Below are 14,922 nucleotides of genomic sequence, written 5' to 3'. Positions count from 1 at the left end.
GTCCTCTCCATTCCGATTGGACTGGACGTCTATCGCCCCGTCCATGTGCACTTTTTTGGAGTAACTGTGTCTTTAAAAGTATAATCAATGTCTCTTCTATCTTTTGAAGCCAAGTCATCACGTTGTGATCGCTCCATAAATCCGGCGAGGAGGTTCCGGCACTGATCCTGGGCCGGATGGGTGTGTCTGTCTCCTCCTCCTCCCCCTCCTATTCTTCCTCCTCCTCCTCCTCTTCCTCGTCTCCAGGCAGCAAAGCAAAGTTGCGACACTCTTGTTCAAGTTTCGGCACGAGAGAAGCCGCAATGGAATGAAAAAGGGCAAAGGCAGGAAAACGTCGTCGTTGGAAGACGTAAAAGAAATAGGTGAGTTGCCCTTTTTTTCCCCCTTTCGAAAACTTTATGAGCTTGTCGAGTCATTTCCGTGACCTCCCGTGATGTATTGGCTTTTAGTCACGTTGTTAGCGCTCGCTACATGCTTGACGTACGTTATCACCTATCGAAGATAGAAGTTCCCCCACTTTGGCCCCACCCACCTAACACCCGCATTCTGTTGCTAAAACACACGGTAAATACTAGGCAGTACTCCTTACCTTAACGACTTGATGGTGGAATTTAGTTGAGGCAAATATGCATCCCAAAATGTTCACTAATATGTCCTGTCTAAGGTTAAAAAAGTGCAATTTTTATTTTCATTTATTATCTGTATGTCGTACCTTAAGTCCTATTTTCCAATTTTCTTTAGTTAAGTTTAGCCATCCAACGGTATAGTAAAAGTACAGGTAAATACACTCAAAAATAATTCAACATTTGTGATAATTCAAGTAAAGTTGAGTAAACAATTTCAATAAGAAAAAAAATATATATATATATTTTCAAATCTGTTTGTATTGCTTTTTTTGTCATTTTCTTTTTAAAACTTATTTAATTTTAGCATTTTCCCACTTTTAGCTCAATTACTTTTATTTCTTGTTTAGATTGAGGACGAGTATTTGAGTTTTTTTGGTATTTCTCGGTTGTTACTTTGCACCAGGGCTTGAAACAAAAAAAAGGAGCAAATCAAAGAAAGGTTTAAAGGTTAAAAGGGTGAACTATTGATTGGGACTTTCACAAAGCTCTCATGATTTCATTTAAAAAAGCAATGCCACGCCCACTAACGCTGTCTTTATCCATTTGATAAGCACGTGACTCTTCTTGTGATTAAAAGTTATTCCAGTGGCCATTTTCCCATCAATCAAATTTTACTTCCTATTTTTAACGTCAATTTATAATGACTGTCCCATTATGTTTAATATTATTTATCCACTCCTGCGCCCACTTAAAATCTAAAATTAAGGGGCCAACATGGCTGGGATTGGCTCCAGCACTCCCGCGGACCTTGTCAAGGTATTTCAATGAATCGTTATTACGATAGTAATAAAAATAGGGGTAATCCATGGCTATCGGTCAAACATAGCTTGGAAAAGAAAAATCAATGTGGAAGTCCAAAAATGCGCATTCCTTGTCAGGAATGTTGAAATGTTTATGAAAAGTCCTCCCACTAAATCCTTCCAGAATATTCTAGTGCTCCCATCTAATGTTTTCTGCTCGTTTATGAGTCATTAACGCCACGGTGACCTTTCCCCTCCCTTTTTTTTTTACCCTTTCCGCTGAACAGAAACGCCACCCGCAGCGTCGTTTGGAGCAATTCCCGTGAGAAAAAAAATAATAATCATTGGATCATGACTCTGCCACCAAGTTGAAAACATTCCAATGGAGTCCGGTGAGCCCCCGCCTCCTCCTGCTCTCCCGCCGCCATTACCGCCCCCTCCACCACCCCCTCCACCACCTCCCCCACCCCTTCCGCCACCGCCGCCTCCCGTCCCCGGCGAATCGAGGACGGACCCCCGGTGCGCCAGGATGCGTAACTTCAACTGGGAGACCCTCCCCAAGCACTCGGTGGTGGGCAAGCGCAACGTTTGGACGGAGGACGGGACGGACGGCCAATACCAGTTGGACACCGAGCGCATGGAGGAGCTGTTCAGCCGCCGGCGCAACCGGGAGGCCGCCGCCCTCGCCGGGAGACCCCTGGCCGCCGCCGCCTTTGGACAACCGGTGAGTGAGGGAAACCGGAAAAAAAAAATCATAATTCATAACAGAAAAACAATATCTCAAAGTAGTGAAGACGCAATAATGGAGGGATCTCTGTAGTCCCAAACCAATTGGAAGTTACCTGTAAATGCCCTCAAATCATCACAAATAGACAAACAAAAATCCAAAATTGACAGAAAGTGACCTGTAAGTAGCTCAAAATGACAACACACGGCTATCGATAGAGGTCCAAAGAACTTCATCTGTCTGCGTCAAATGTTATATAAAATGGAGCTAGGAATTATCTAAGGCTGTAAAAAAATAAAAATGAAGGTGCAACACCGGACATAATAATGGTAAACACACGTCATCTTGCTTCACACGTTGCCTGCCTGCCTGCTTGCTTGTTTGCCCAAGGTTTGCTTTGTGCTGCTGTCATAGGACACATTTATCTTGTGTACAGTTAAGGATGAAAAAAAAAAAAAAACATTCCAAAGGCCTCAAGTAGTAGAAGTTGTTGTTGTTCTTGTGGACACACACACTTTACAGTCCTACTCTGCCCTCATTGGCCAAACCGTGGATATTATCTCAAATCAAATCAGCACTTTTAGTATTACATTAACACGCAAAGTCCATTAGACCAACATTAAATCAAGAAAAATGTTTAGAATTTCCTTAGAAAATGTTCAAACCAGTAAAAGCAAACCCATTTCCCAACGCTCGCGAGGGTGCTTTAACTGAGTACATTTTCATCCAATGTTTTTCTTGATTTGTCCTTTCTTTGGCCAGGTGAGCGTCCTGAACGCCAAGAGGAGCATGAACATTGGCATTTTCCTCAAGCAGTTCAAGCGGTGAGTCACTCAGTCGGTCGGTCGATTGGTCGCTGACGTTGGCGTGACAATAGCAGTCACGCCAGCGCTGGCGTTCCGGCATGCCCCGTCTCGTTTCCACGTGCTCCCCTTTCAATTTGTTTTTATGCACTGGGTGATGTGAACCAAAATTCCGCTTAAGTCCATACTTATGCACTATTTTGTCTCAACTTCAAATGAAGTTTTGTGTTGTCTTGTTGCTTTTGTCCTTAACTGCGATAATGTAGGGATGACTAGTAGTAGTAATCGGGGATTGTGTTAGACGTCCACTCGATAGAGCTGTGCTAAGGATGAACTAATATTGATCATATCTAAAGCGCACTGGTCAATATTTATACTTTTATATTGCAGAAAATTCGGTACAAGATTCCTTGATAACTAGTCTGACGTGATCTTGATCTATCCACAGGCCGGTGAGCGATCTGATTAAGGAAATCCAAGATGGAAACGCCCTGGCTTTCCCTCCTGGGAAACTTCGAGAGTTGGCAAAACTGCTGCCAGATGACGGGGAGGTATTTTTTACCGTGTTGTTAAATCTTCATGGCACACGCGTTGATGTTCTACACAACATATTTGGGAAGACCATTTTCAACATCTTAGTTAAAACACGCTGGACGCTAAATTGTCACCACTCACTCATTGTCTTTTCATTTTGTCAGCTCAAGGATCTCCTCAAATTTGACGGCGACCAATCGGCCCTCCCGGATGCGGACCTCTTTATGCTGATGCTGGTTCAGATCCCCCAGTGAGAACTCTAGGCTTTTCCTTTGGAACCTTCCTTCCGGGTTGGATTTCAATTCCTATTCTCTGTTCTTTTTTTTTTGCAGGTACGAAAAGCGTCTGAGTAGCTTGGTCCTCAAGGAAGAGTTTTTCCCTTTCATGGCCGAGATGAGAGACTTTATCGCCACTTTGAAAGCTGCGGGAAATGGTACCCTTGTTTTTTATTCTACCAACAAATAGCGGTAGCTGGACTTGGGATTTGTTTCAGAAGTGCTTTCATATTTTCATTTAAAACCTTTAAAAATGTCCAAAGTGCATTCAGGGTTCACTTTTTTGGGGCCCTTAACCAAGAAAGAATAAGGTTTTGTCTTTTGTAAATTCCAATTCTTTTATATCCTGAGATGTTTGTAAGTAGAGGTGGCGCTGTACTTTGCGCCGAGCTAACTCTTCCCGCTTGTGTTGTTCAGAACTTTTGGATTGTGACAGTCTGCACGCTGTCATCCGATTGGTTCTCAAGACCGGAAATTACATGAATGCTGTGAGTGAGTGATTCAATGGTAGAAAATAGTTGTGGGCGGGCGAGGCTCGTCCGGGCGGCACGTTAGCCGTGTCTTTTTCTGGTCGGCAGGGCGGCTACGCGGGAAGCGCCGTGGGCTTCCGGATGGCCTCCCTGCTCAAGTTGGTGGACACCAAAGCCAACAAACCCGGGATGAATCTCATGCACTACGTGGTGATGGTAAGTGTGCCAAACGGGAACCATTGCTTTCCTTCCTTTTGGGGTTCTGGGAAAAAAAACCAAGAGACTTTGTTGTACTTCCGCAGCAAGCCCGGAACGCCGACCCGTCGCTTCTCGGCTTCCCCAAAGAACTGGCGCACATTAAAGCCGCTGCAAGGTAAGCGCAAGACTCCCCGGACAGAAATGGCGAGCAGCTCTTGGGCCTAAACCATCAACGCTAATAGCTCATTTCCACTTTTGTTTTTTCTTTCAGAATCAACCAAAGCGAAATCGAAGCAGAGTTTGATCGACAAGTCCAAAAAGTGAGCGACGCCGCGGCCAACACGTCCCAGCAGGAAGACCTGAAGGCTCAGATGGAGGATTTCCTCAAGGTGACCCGGGCCACTCCAAGTAGGCGCGGCTTTTTTCCGGCTGAGCTAAAGCTCCCCGCCGCTCCCGGTTTAGGACGCCCGGGCCTGCTTGGACCGGGTGGAAGCCGACCTCCGGGAACTCCGGGCCACCGGCGACGCGGTGGCGCAGTACTTTTGCGAGGACCCCGGCAAGTTCAGCCTGGAAGAATCTTGCTGCGTCTTTGACTCCTTTTGCGAAAGATTCCTGCGAGCCATGCAGGTCAGAGCCGTGCCTGGTCGTGCCTGGTCGTGCCTGGTCGTGCCGCGACGTGTCGGAGGAAAGAATTTTAAAGGCGACCTGACAAGGTTTTTTTTATTTATTTATTTTTCCCCCATAGGAGAACACGGCCCGGGAGGTGGCGGAGGTCAAGCGCCGTCACCGAAACCGTCTGCAGAGCGTGGCCAAGCGCCGATCCACGGCCACCTGCTCCGTCAGAGACAAAGAAATGGAGGGCATCGCCTTGGAGTCCGTCCTGCAGGGCTTCCTGACCCATCGGCTCCAGAGGAGGAGGTCCGCTCGACCCGCCTCCGCTCACGGGAGCCCCCAACCCGGGTGTCCCCAGTCCGGTAGCCTCTCCGAGATGAGCTCCGGGCCGGACGCCCCCGAGGCCAAACGGCTGGAATCCTTGAAGAACGCCGCCAAGAAAGGATGGAATTCGGCGGGGGAACTCACCGGGACGCCTGGCCCACAGACGGGCGGTATCGCGGACGTGGCCCCGGAAACGGACAACCGAGAAGAGCTCGACAACGGTGCCCAGAGTCCACCGGTCTCCGTGGACGAGGACCGTCTCCCCGAGGAAGAGGCTCAGAAACTGCGCGAAGTCTCCAAGAAGGTCTTGCTCTACCAGAGTAACCGAGGCAGCGTGGAGTTCTCTGAGCAAAAGCCCATATCGCCCCAAACGTCCAGCCCTCCCACCCGCCACAGGACTTTGGACCTGGAGACGGACCGTTACCCCGGAGACCCCTCCAACGAGGACCTGGTCCAATTCCTGCTCAACTCGCCGCCGCCGCCGCCCTCCAAGCGCAACATTCCACGCAGGCACACGCTACCCGTCAAAGTCCAGAAGAAAGAGGAATGCCAGGGAGAAGACGAATGCCCGCGGCGGCTTTTCCATCTGGCTGCCGCGGACGGCGGCCCGGAGAGCACGCGGCCGTCCCGACCGGTGGCCGACTTTGCCGACCTACCTCAAAAAGTACACCCTCCGCCCGCCGAGAGCGACGGGGACGGTCGAGACCAGTGGCGGAACCGCCGGGAGAACGGAGAAGTCCAGAGTTCGCCGGGTTCGCCGGCCCAGTCCGAGTCGGGCGGATTTTTTTTTGGCTTTTGGAAGCGCCTGGGCGATTTCGGAAGGCCGCAGACCGGCAAGGAAAAGGCCCCCAGGGTTGTGGGGACCGACGTGTGAGGCCCTTGGCCAATTCAAAAACAATCTCGGAGCCAAGGGTTCTCATCCGCTCGGTCGGTATTGCTGCTTTTGATCGGAGGGCATTTTTATGGCAAGTCCTGTCCTGTTGATTTGAAGTCACTTGCTCTTCCTTGGGGGGCATTCCTCATCACTTTCTGTTCAGTCACCCAAAATGTACATTCTTTTAAAATGGCTAAATATTTTTGGAAATCTGAAATGATAGAATGGAACTTAATGTTTACTTTTTTTTTTAAATTAAAAAAAATAAGGACCCCCCCCCCCTTTTTTTCCTAAATTAAATGCCATGTCATTAAAAATCCAAAATATAAGAAAATATTTAAATATACCCTCCGTAACGGTCTTGCGGAGATCACGATTATGACTTAAAGGCCAAAACAGAGAAGGTGAAAAAATGGATCCATGGTGAAGTACTTGATGAGAAGCGTAAGTGGACGTTGTCGAAGGTGTTGATGTGAAAAAAAACTGAGAAATGAGAAAATATGTTGGCATAAAGAATGGTTAAGTATGTTGCTGGAAGGTTAATGAGGCGGGAAAGGTTAGTCAAAAAACACAGAAAGATCTAGAACAGGGCACTCAATGTGTCCTTTTTAAAAGGTGGCACTGTTCAAATTATATTTTATTTTTATTCGTAATGTTGCACACTTCCAATCATTTCTATGCCACGATAATCAATATAGGGAATGGTATCGCATGGCGGAAGAGCCTTACGCTTACCGTTATTGTTTTATTTGTTTTTGTTCCCCAGTGACGTCGTCAGATGAGTTGTGGCTCACCAACAATTGTGCCTTTGTTTTGTTTTCCTTTTAGGTGGGGGGCATTGTGGGGGCTTAACTGGGTCAGTGTTACAAAGACGGTCTGTCAATTCAGGCCTCCTTGTGTTGACGTTTCAACAGACAAACACCTGCAAGCTTACAAATGGAACCATAAGAAGCCTAGTATAGTACGTTGGGATTTGATACTTTTATTTATTTTTCCCCCACTGTCACTGCCAACAGCTTGTCTTTTTTTAGGGCCTCAAAACTGTTGACATGTTACATTAACAGGTGCTTATTTTGTTCTCTATTTTCCTTACCGGATCCTCATTGTTTTTGGTTTCAGATCAATTAAAACACCATTTATACCCCAGTTTGACTTAAATAGTCATATTTCCCCCCATCCTTTGGCTAGTGCAACTCATTCATTTTTCTGGCCCGCTTCCCTTGGCAAAAGGGTGCTGAAGCCCACTACGGGGCACATCCAACCAATTGCAGGCAGGGCACAATGACCCTGTATTCATCCCTGATGGTCTTTTGTGGGATGCAACAAGAAAACTAGGTAGAAACGCAGTGAAAAATCCCCTAAAGCTAAACATCATCCGCCATTTTGGCTCATGAAATCCCCAGTGAGTCCGAGTCGTACGGCTCGGTAGGAGTCACCTTCACGTCATCTACGGCGGCCATGTTGGCGCTGCGGAGGCAGTCTCCGTGGCAACGAGGCAGGGATAGCTGGCTCAAGCCTCCTCCCTCCCTCCCTCCCCCCATCGGAATGGTCTCTATTGGAACCTTGATTTTAATTTGTTTTTGCCTCTTTATAATCTCTGAGCTAGAACGAGCTAACCTCCCTCCTTTGTCCTTTTAAGGTGGAGTCTTCAGCAAGAACCCCCTTTCCTCTTTTTAGCCCCCCACCCCCCTCTCCCTTCCCCTTTTTTTGTTATTGTTGCATCATCACCAGCACTCTGACTGTCTGTACCGCTGGCCTAGCCCCTCCCTCCCTCCTTCGCTCCCTCCCTCCCTTTCCCGTCTGGCCCACTGTAGCCCCGCCCACCGTGATTTGGACCAATGCGGCAAAGAGGCCCCGCCCGTCGTCTCCTCCCCGACAGACCGTGCCCTTCCTTCCTTCCTTTCCCTTTGCTTTCCTTTGCCTCGCCTTCCTTTCCTTTCCCCTCCTGGCTTTCCGTGCACGGTTTTGGACTATTGGACAGAGTGCTACAATGGCGGTGGTTCTCCCGGTGGGTCCGCAATGCTGACGCCTCGGTCTTGGTCTCGTTCTCGGCCTCAATCCTCCGTTTGTGCTCGTCCCGCCGGCGTGATTTCACGTGAGTACTCCTCCGCATACTCCCATTGCTCGCTTCTTTTTTTTGTTGTTGCCGTTTTCCGGCTAGCGGTCCGTCCGACTCGGAATAACGGGCTGCGTCCAAGGCTTCCCGTTTTCGGGGAGGGGGTGTAAAGGGGCATTTAGAAGCAGGTGTGCCCCTTTGCTGCAGTCTGGGGGGGGGACGCGGGGCACGTGCCGCTGGTGAGTCAGCTTTTTTCGCTTATGTCAAAACGGGGAGCTTTTTTGGGGGGGGGGGGGGGGGGCTCATTTAGGATGAAAGCGATGGTTCCGATACCGATTATTGGCCTTTGGCATCCGTGCAAGCCCGAAGGACTACTTGGCATCAGTGGTTCCGAGTTCGAGTGCATTGGTGTCAAAGTAATGGGGCTGGGGCCTTTGTGTGGTCCGCCGCCTTATTTGGTGCGGGCCCATAAATATATCAAATTCAAATGAAGAATAGAGATGATATTGATTCTTTTCTCAAATTCTGATATTAAAGAGGCAAAAATATTTGGTATAATATAAGATACAAACATTTCCTTTGTTCTTTCCCTTTTTGATGAAAAACTTTGATTTCAAAAAAATCCCAAACACATGAGAATATTTGCCCAAAAAGAGCATTTAGAGGAATTTGAATGTCCCTCAATGGAAGCAGTTCTTTCCAGCGCTAACTGAAATGAGCAAAAATCCTGTGAGAGGTCACGGGACGATTGGACTCTGTCTTTGTTGTCTCAACGCCGCCCGAAACGCTGAGTGGCGCATTTGTGGGCTTTAGTCTGACGCCGAGCGATGAAAAGGACGCACGCGCCCGTGGTTGAAGTCAGCCACTTTTTGGGATGCCCTTTTTACATCACGTTACGTCACATGGCGGCCTTTCTCCCCTCCCCCTTCCTGGTTTTCAAATTGAATACTGCTCAACTTTGACATTAACCTCACTGTAAAATATGAGGCATAACGCGACGAGAGGCGTTTTTGCTGCCACGTCATTAATCTCGGCACACAGCTGGTGGAAACGCATCCCCCAGCGGCGCTCTATATTTAAACATTGTCGTGCGCGTCGTCGTCGTCGTCGTCTTTTGCCACACAAAAGCTCATTTTGTGGCCGGATCGAGTCAAAATGGCTAAAAAGCAGAACGGGCCGTGCTAACGCTAGCTTTGTGTCTTTTGAGGAAGAGCCGTTCTTCACGTGAACTTCTTGGAATGCGGCCTGTTTATCTAATGACTTTGGAAATCACGCTCGCTCATCCTCGGAAACATTTCTATTATCGTCAGTCGTCACCTGATTGCGGAAGCAAATGTTACAATGCTGTGATCGAAACGTACAACATATTTACTTTCGTGTTTTAGGGTCACCTTTTTTCTAAATGTACTTTTGCACGAATGTTGCGCAGGTGAGGCATTTGTCGGCTGGAAGTTGGTCAGCGGCGGCGGCGGCGGGCTCCATGGCCAAGCGCGAGAGCGGCGGTAGCAGTCCGGTGGTGCGGCAGATCGACAAGCAGTTTCTGGTGTGCAGCATCTGCCTGGATCGCTACCACAACCCCAAAGTGCTGCCCTGTCTGCACACCTTCTGCGAAAGGTACAACAAAAATGGGGGAAAATGGGTGCAAAATGGACAATTCCATATGATGAATATCAGTGACACCATGTTTTCATAGAATTTCACTCATTTTCCGCCATTGACAATTTAATCGCTTGACAAAAACAAATCATGGAAGACAATGCAAAACAAAAACAATAGTCCGCCATTTTGAGAAAAAAAAAGCTTGCTGTTCAAATGATTAGGGCCACGTTTCCAACGATTTATGCCATGAAAGTAAGGTTTCAATTCAGGCTTTAGGGATTTTCGGGGGGGGGGGTATTAAGGTATTAAAATCTTGTCATTTTGCTGAAATCTGAGCTAAACCCGCCCGCTCGCCCGGTCTTTTTCAAATTCTCCCGTGGGCAGATGTCTCCAGAACTACATCCCGCCGCAGTCCCTGACGCTGTCGTGTCCCGTGTGCCGCCAGACGTCCATCCTGCCCGAGAGGGGCGTGGCGGCCCTGCAGAACAACTTCTTCATCACCAACCTGATGGAGGTGCTGCAGCGAGAGCCCGAGTGCAGCCGACCCGAAGCCCGTAACGTGCTGGAGACGGCCAGCGCCGCCGCCGCTTGTCAGCCCCTCTCGTGTCCCAACCACGAGGGAAAGGTGAGTCGGCCATTAAACGTAATGAGGAGAGGAGAGTAGTTCATCGATTGCTCTTGTGCGCCCCCCGCAGGTGATGGAGTTCTACTGCGAGTCGTGTGAGACGGCCATGTGTCTGGAGTGCACGGAAGGCGAGCACAGGGAGCACGTGACCGTGCCGCTCAGGGACGTCCTGGAGCAGCACAAGTCGGCGCTCAAGAACCAGCTGGACACCGTTCGCAACAGGTGGGCACAAAATGGCCACCCGCCGCCTCTGACGTCACGCAGTTTCCTCCTTTTCTTTTGGACCATACTTTGTTTTTAGGTTAAAAATGCTTTTAAAAAATGCAGATATTTTTGTAAAAAACAAAGTTTTCTTCTGAGTGCGACAGCTTCAGTTTGGAGACGTTTTACGGCGGGCTGTCATGAACAGGCATTTTTTTTTTTTTTGCCTTTTCAGACTCCCTCAGTTGACGGCGGCCGTGGATCTGGTGACGGAGATCTCCAAACAGCTGACGGAGCGCAAGGAGGGGGCGGTGACGGAGATCCAGGCCACCTTCGAGGAGCTGGAGAAAGCCCTGCGCCAGCGCAAGGAGGCCCTGGTGGCCGAGGTGGAGAACATGTGCGCCGCCAAGCAGAAGGTGCTGCAGGCCCAGCTCAGCTCGCTGCTCAGGGGCAAAGAGAACATCCAGAGCAGCTGCGACTTCACCGAGCAGGCGCTCAGCCACGGCAGCGCCGCCGAGGTCCTGCTGGTCCAGAAGCAGATGGGCGAGAGGGTGGGCGCCCTGGCGCGACAGGCTTTCCCCGACCAGCCTCAGGAGAACGGACACCTGGAGTGTCAGGTGGGGGTCATTCCAAAACTTTGAGCTGTAATACCAGTGTTTGTCCGCCAGAGGGCAGAAAGCCGTCGCTTAATAAGAGGAATTCCAAATGAGCAAATGCATCTCCTTTTTTTTTTTGTGTCATTAACGTCAGGTGGAGACGGACGGCTTGAGGCGCTCCATCCAGAACCTGGGCGTGCTGATCACCACGGGGGCGGTGGGCCACACCAGCGTGGCCACCGGCGAGGGCCTGCGCCACGCCCTGGTGGGCCAGCCCACCGCCGTCACCGTCACCAGCAAGGACAAGGACGGCGAGCTGGTGCGCACGGGCAACGCCTGCCTGCGCGCCCGCATGGTCTCGGCCCAGGGGGCGGAGGCGGCCCGCCCCGAGGTGGCCGACAACAAGAACGGCACCTACGAGGTGGCCTACACGGCCCGGGCCGAGGGAGAGTTTGTCTTCTCGCTCATGCTCTACGGGCAGCACGTGCGCGGCAGCCCCTTCCGCCTGCGCGCCGTCAAGCCCTGCGACGTGCTGCAGTCGCCCGACGACGTCAAGAGGCGGGTCAAGTCGCCCGGCGGCGGCGGCGGGGGCGGCCACGTCCGTCAAAAGGCCGTCCGGAGGCCCTCCAGCATGTACAGCACCACCAAGAAGAAGGAGAATCCCATCGAGGACGAGCTCATCTACAGAGTGGGTCAGTATCAACGCCAGTGACTTGAATGATTGTATTACAATGGTAAAAAAATGAAAAAAATTAAGATCAATTTCATTAATTTAAAAAAAAGCTGATCAAAATTTGACTTAATTTTAAAAATACCAATAAAAAAATGACCTTGATCCGTTCCAATTGAAATACAGAATACTTCCTGAAATACTATGAATAGTCAACCAAGAAAAATGTTTTTAAAAATCCGACATTTGTTTTTGTGCGGGACAGGGACACGAGGTCGCGACAAAGGCGAGTTTACCAACCTGCAGGGCATCTCGGCCTCCAACAACGGCCGCGTGGTGGTGGCCGACAGCAACAACCAGTGCATCCAGGTGGCGCCCTACTCCACAAAAGCCCCTCCAAGCGCCGGTCCAGGTCCACTTGGGACGCTCCTCCCTAACTCCCGCGCCCTCCTTCAGGTCTTCTCCAACGACGGGCAGTTCAAGATGAGGTTCGGGGTCCGGGGCCGCTCCCCCGGCCAGCTGCAGCGCCCCACGGGGGTGACGGTGGACGTGAACGGCGACATCGTGGTGGCCGACTACGACAACCGCTGGATCAGCATTTTCTCCTCGGACGGAAAGTTCAAGGTGAGGCCACGAGAGGGCGCTTAAAATGATCGATCTATATTATGGCCATCCGAAGATAACGAGTATGTGTTTTTTTTTTTAAATTTTTTATGGCAGAGCAAAATCGGAGCGGGTCGTCTGATGGGTCCGAAAGGCGTGGCCGTGGACAAGAACGGACACATCATCACGGTGGACAACAAGGCCTGTTGCGTTTTCATCTTTCAGGCCAACGGCAAGCTGGTCACCAAGTTCGGAGCCAAGGGGACTTCCGATCGACATTTTGCAGGTAGCCCTCCTTCAAACGACCACGTACAAAAGTCAAAAACATACAATGTTTATACACTTCATTTTGAATACAGTTGTTGATTTGGTGTTAGCGTCATCATGTCTGACTTTTTTCTTCTTCCGTCTACTTTCCTCTTAGAGAAAAGTGGCGCAAATGTGGCCCTGGAGCAAAAGCTGACCAAATCGGGCCCAGTTTTCAGTGAGTCCATTTGAGCCGGCCGGCCACTTGCCCGGTCCTGGAAATCAACCACCGTCCTTTCCGTTCTCTCAGGTCCTCATTTTGTGGCCGTCAACGGCAAAAACGAAATCATCGTGACCGACTTCCACAACCACTCGGTCAAGGTACCTTCCTTTTCTGCGGCGTCCCGCCTGGTTCCTTCCTGGCGTCTCCCGACGACCGTTTTCCGTCGTCTCCGCCCCCACTCAGGTGTACAACGCCGACGGCGAATTTCTCTTCAAGTTCGGCTCGCACGGGGAGGGCAACGGTCAGTTCAACGCCCCCACCGGAGTGGCCGTCGACTCCAACGGGAACATCATCGTGGCCGACTGGGGAAACAGTCGGATACAGGTTAGAGAAAGATTCCAATTTCTATCGGTGACAGACACGGCAAGCAGCACGGAGGCTCGTGTCTGGCTATCCAGCTAGCACCGTGATGCTTTGAGCTCAAACGAGAAAAGAAAATAGCGCCTCTTTTGAGTGTTTGCCAAACTTTGGCCCATCTTTGGCTCTCTCAGGTGTTTGACAGCTCGGGCTCCTTCCTGTCTTACATCAACACCACGGCGGACCCCCTGTACGGCCCCCAGGGACTGGCCCTCACCTCCGACGGCCACGTGGCGGTGGCCGACTCGGGTAACCACTGTTTCAAGGTGTACCGCTACCTGCAGTAGACCCAACCGCGGCCTATTAAGGGCCCACTTAAAGGGCCGCGCGCACGGATAAAACAAGGTGCGTGCGTCGAGTAGCCTGGAGTATTTGAGCGGCCACATCCGCTTCATTTCTGTAAATAGTCCTCGTCGGTTTGGAGACGTGCGGCGCTCGCACTCAAAAGAAAAGGCAAATTCTGCCAAGAATCGACGCTATTATTGTAGGAAAGGGAATTCTGACGTGGTGTGAGGACTTTTCTGACCTCTGTGACATTGACCTTTGACCAAATTGTAGAACAAACATTGCCATAAACCGGACTATTTTATGTAAAAATGTCATTTGACAATACGGATGGCGGCGAACCAGTTAAACCGTCGCTCGCCTCCAACTCCATTCCGTCAAAATCTGACGTCGTATTGGGTTTTCTTTTGGGTGGGCGCCGCCTCTCCAGTCGCTTCACGTCGCTTCACGTCGCTTTTTTTTTTTTTTGCCATAGCAGAAATAACAAGATGTCTGCCACCTTGTACTTAGTGTACATAGCCAAATGTGTATTATCGTGTACATAAATTAGACCCCGACGTGCTTTTCTAAGCCGTAGTAGAAGAATAATATTTATTGCATTTTAAGCAGCACAACAAGCATTTTTTTGGTCACTTTTTTTGCTTTTGGGGGATTTAGAAAATGAGGAAGCGGACAGAGGAAAAGCTTATTTATTTCTTCTTTATTTTTTATTTTTACACTTTATTTTGTTTAATTGATGTGCTTTTTCTCCTCATCGGCCTTTGTAATTTTTTGTGTATTTATTTGAATATGTAAGGACATGTCATCTTTTAATTCATTGGATATGATTGACGGAGATACACGTCCATTTCATTTATGACGTCTACGGAAGTCAATGAGACTGAATCGTGTGCCAAACCTTACCTTGTTAATATATGAGTAGATTCAAATATGCTTCTTTTTTTTTAGGGCATGTGGTTTGCACCTGTGATCTAAATAGAATTCCACTCAATTGCTCTTTGTGATATACTTGTCTCACCAAATACATCAATTGCTTAATTTGTAATAAATATGCACAGGTAATAAAAGCACATGGTTACTACCTAAAAGCCTGAACTTTGTTGTCATTTTTAAAAATGTTTAACTATGACAATAACTTTAAGAGGGCCACTTTTCAATTTGGATTTTTAATCACAGTAAATAATATGATGATCTGATCTACCTTATATACTACAAAAC

General features: G+C 49.2%; 2 protein-coding genes across 4 annotated transcripts; both read left to right on the top strand.

The window, feature by feature from the left end:
- Nucleotides 1–88: 88 nt before the first annotated feature.
- Nucleotides 89–6,187, top strand: LOC144200399 (inverted formin-2-like). 2 transcript variants are annotated; one of them, XM_077722531.1, is made up of 12 exons: nucleotides 89–362; nucleotides 1,654–2,090; nucleotides 2,856–2,917; nucleotides 3,345–3,447; nucleotides 3,595–3,680; nucleotides 3,763–3,863; nucleotides 4,123–4,193; nucleotides 4,284–4,391; nucleotides 4,478–4,548; nucleotides 4,645–4,762; nucleotides 4,836–5,000; nucleotides 5,119–6,187. In XM_077722531.1, the coding sequence occupies exons 2-12, from the start codon at nucleotides 1,749–1,751 to the stop codon at nucleotides 6,181–6,183; spliced, it is 2,292 nt and encodes a 763-aa protein (XP_077578657.1). In that variant the 5' UTR covers nucleotides 89–362; nucleotides 1,654–1,748; the 3' UTR covers nucleotides 6,184–6,187. The 2 variants fall into 2 exon arrangements, with proteins under 2 accessions (XP_077578657.1, XP_077578658.1); XM_077722532.1 differs by lacking the exon at nucleotides 89–362 and having other exon boundaries at nucleotides 1,641–2,090.
- A 1,853-nt stretch (nucleotides 6,188–8,040) lies between these two features.
- Nucleotides 8,041–14,792, top strand: LOC144200642 (tripartite motif-containing protein 3-like). Of its 2 annotated transcripts, XM_077722886.1 has the most exons (13): nucleotides 8,041–8,278; nucleotides 9,669–9,853; nucleotides 10,223–10,463; nucleotides 10,534–10,685; nucleotides 10,900–11,281; nucleotides 11,415–11,952; nucleotides 12,196–12,299; nucleotides 12,387–12,554; nucleotides 12,651–12,819; nucleotides 12,958–13,017; nucleotides 13,090–13,160; nucleotides 13,246–13,386; nucleotides 13,554–14,792. In XM_077722886.1, the coding sequence occupies exons 2-13, from the start codon at nucleotides 9,720–9,722 to the stop codon at nucleotides 13,704–13,706; spliced, it is 2,313 nt and encodes a 770-aa protein (XP_077579012.1). In that variant the 5' UTR covers nucleotides 8,041–8,278; nucleotides 9,669–9,719; the 3' UTR covers nucleotides 13,707–14,792. The 2 variants fall into 2 exon arrangements, with proteins under 2 accessions (XP_077579012.1, XP_077579013.1); XM_077722887.1 differs by lacking the exon at nucleotides 8,041–8,278 and having other exon boundaries at nucleotides 9,705–9,853; nucleotides 10,284–10,463.
- The last annotated feature ends 130 nt before the right edge of the window (nucleotides 14,793–14,922 follow it).

The sequence above is a fragment of the Stigmatopora nigra genome, chromosome 8, assembly GCF_051989575.1.
Source record: "Stigmatopora nigra isolate UIUO_SnigA chromosome 8, RoL_Snig_1.1, whole genome shotgun sequence".
Taxonomy (NCBI): Eukaryota; Metazoa; Chordata; class Actinopteri; order Syngnathiformes; family Syngnathidae; genus Stigmatopora; species Stigmatopora nigra.
The sequence above is the reverse complement of the archived record's forward strand: the minus strand, read 5'-3'. Positions and strand labels throughout refer to the sequence as shown.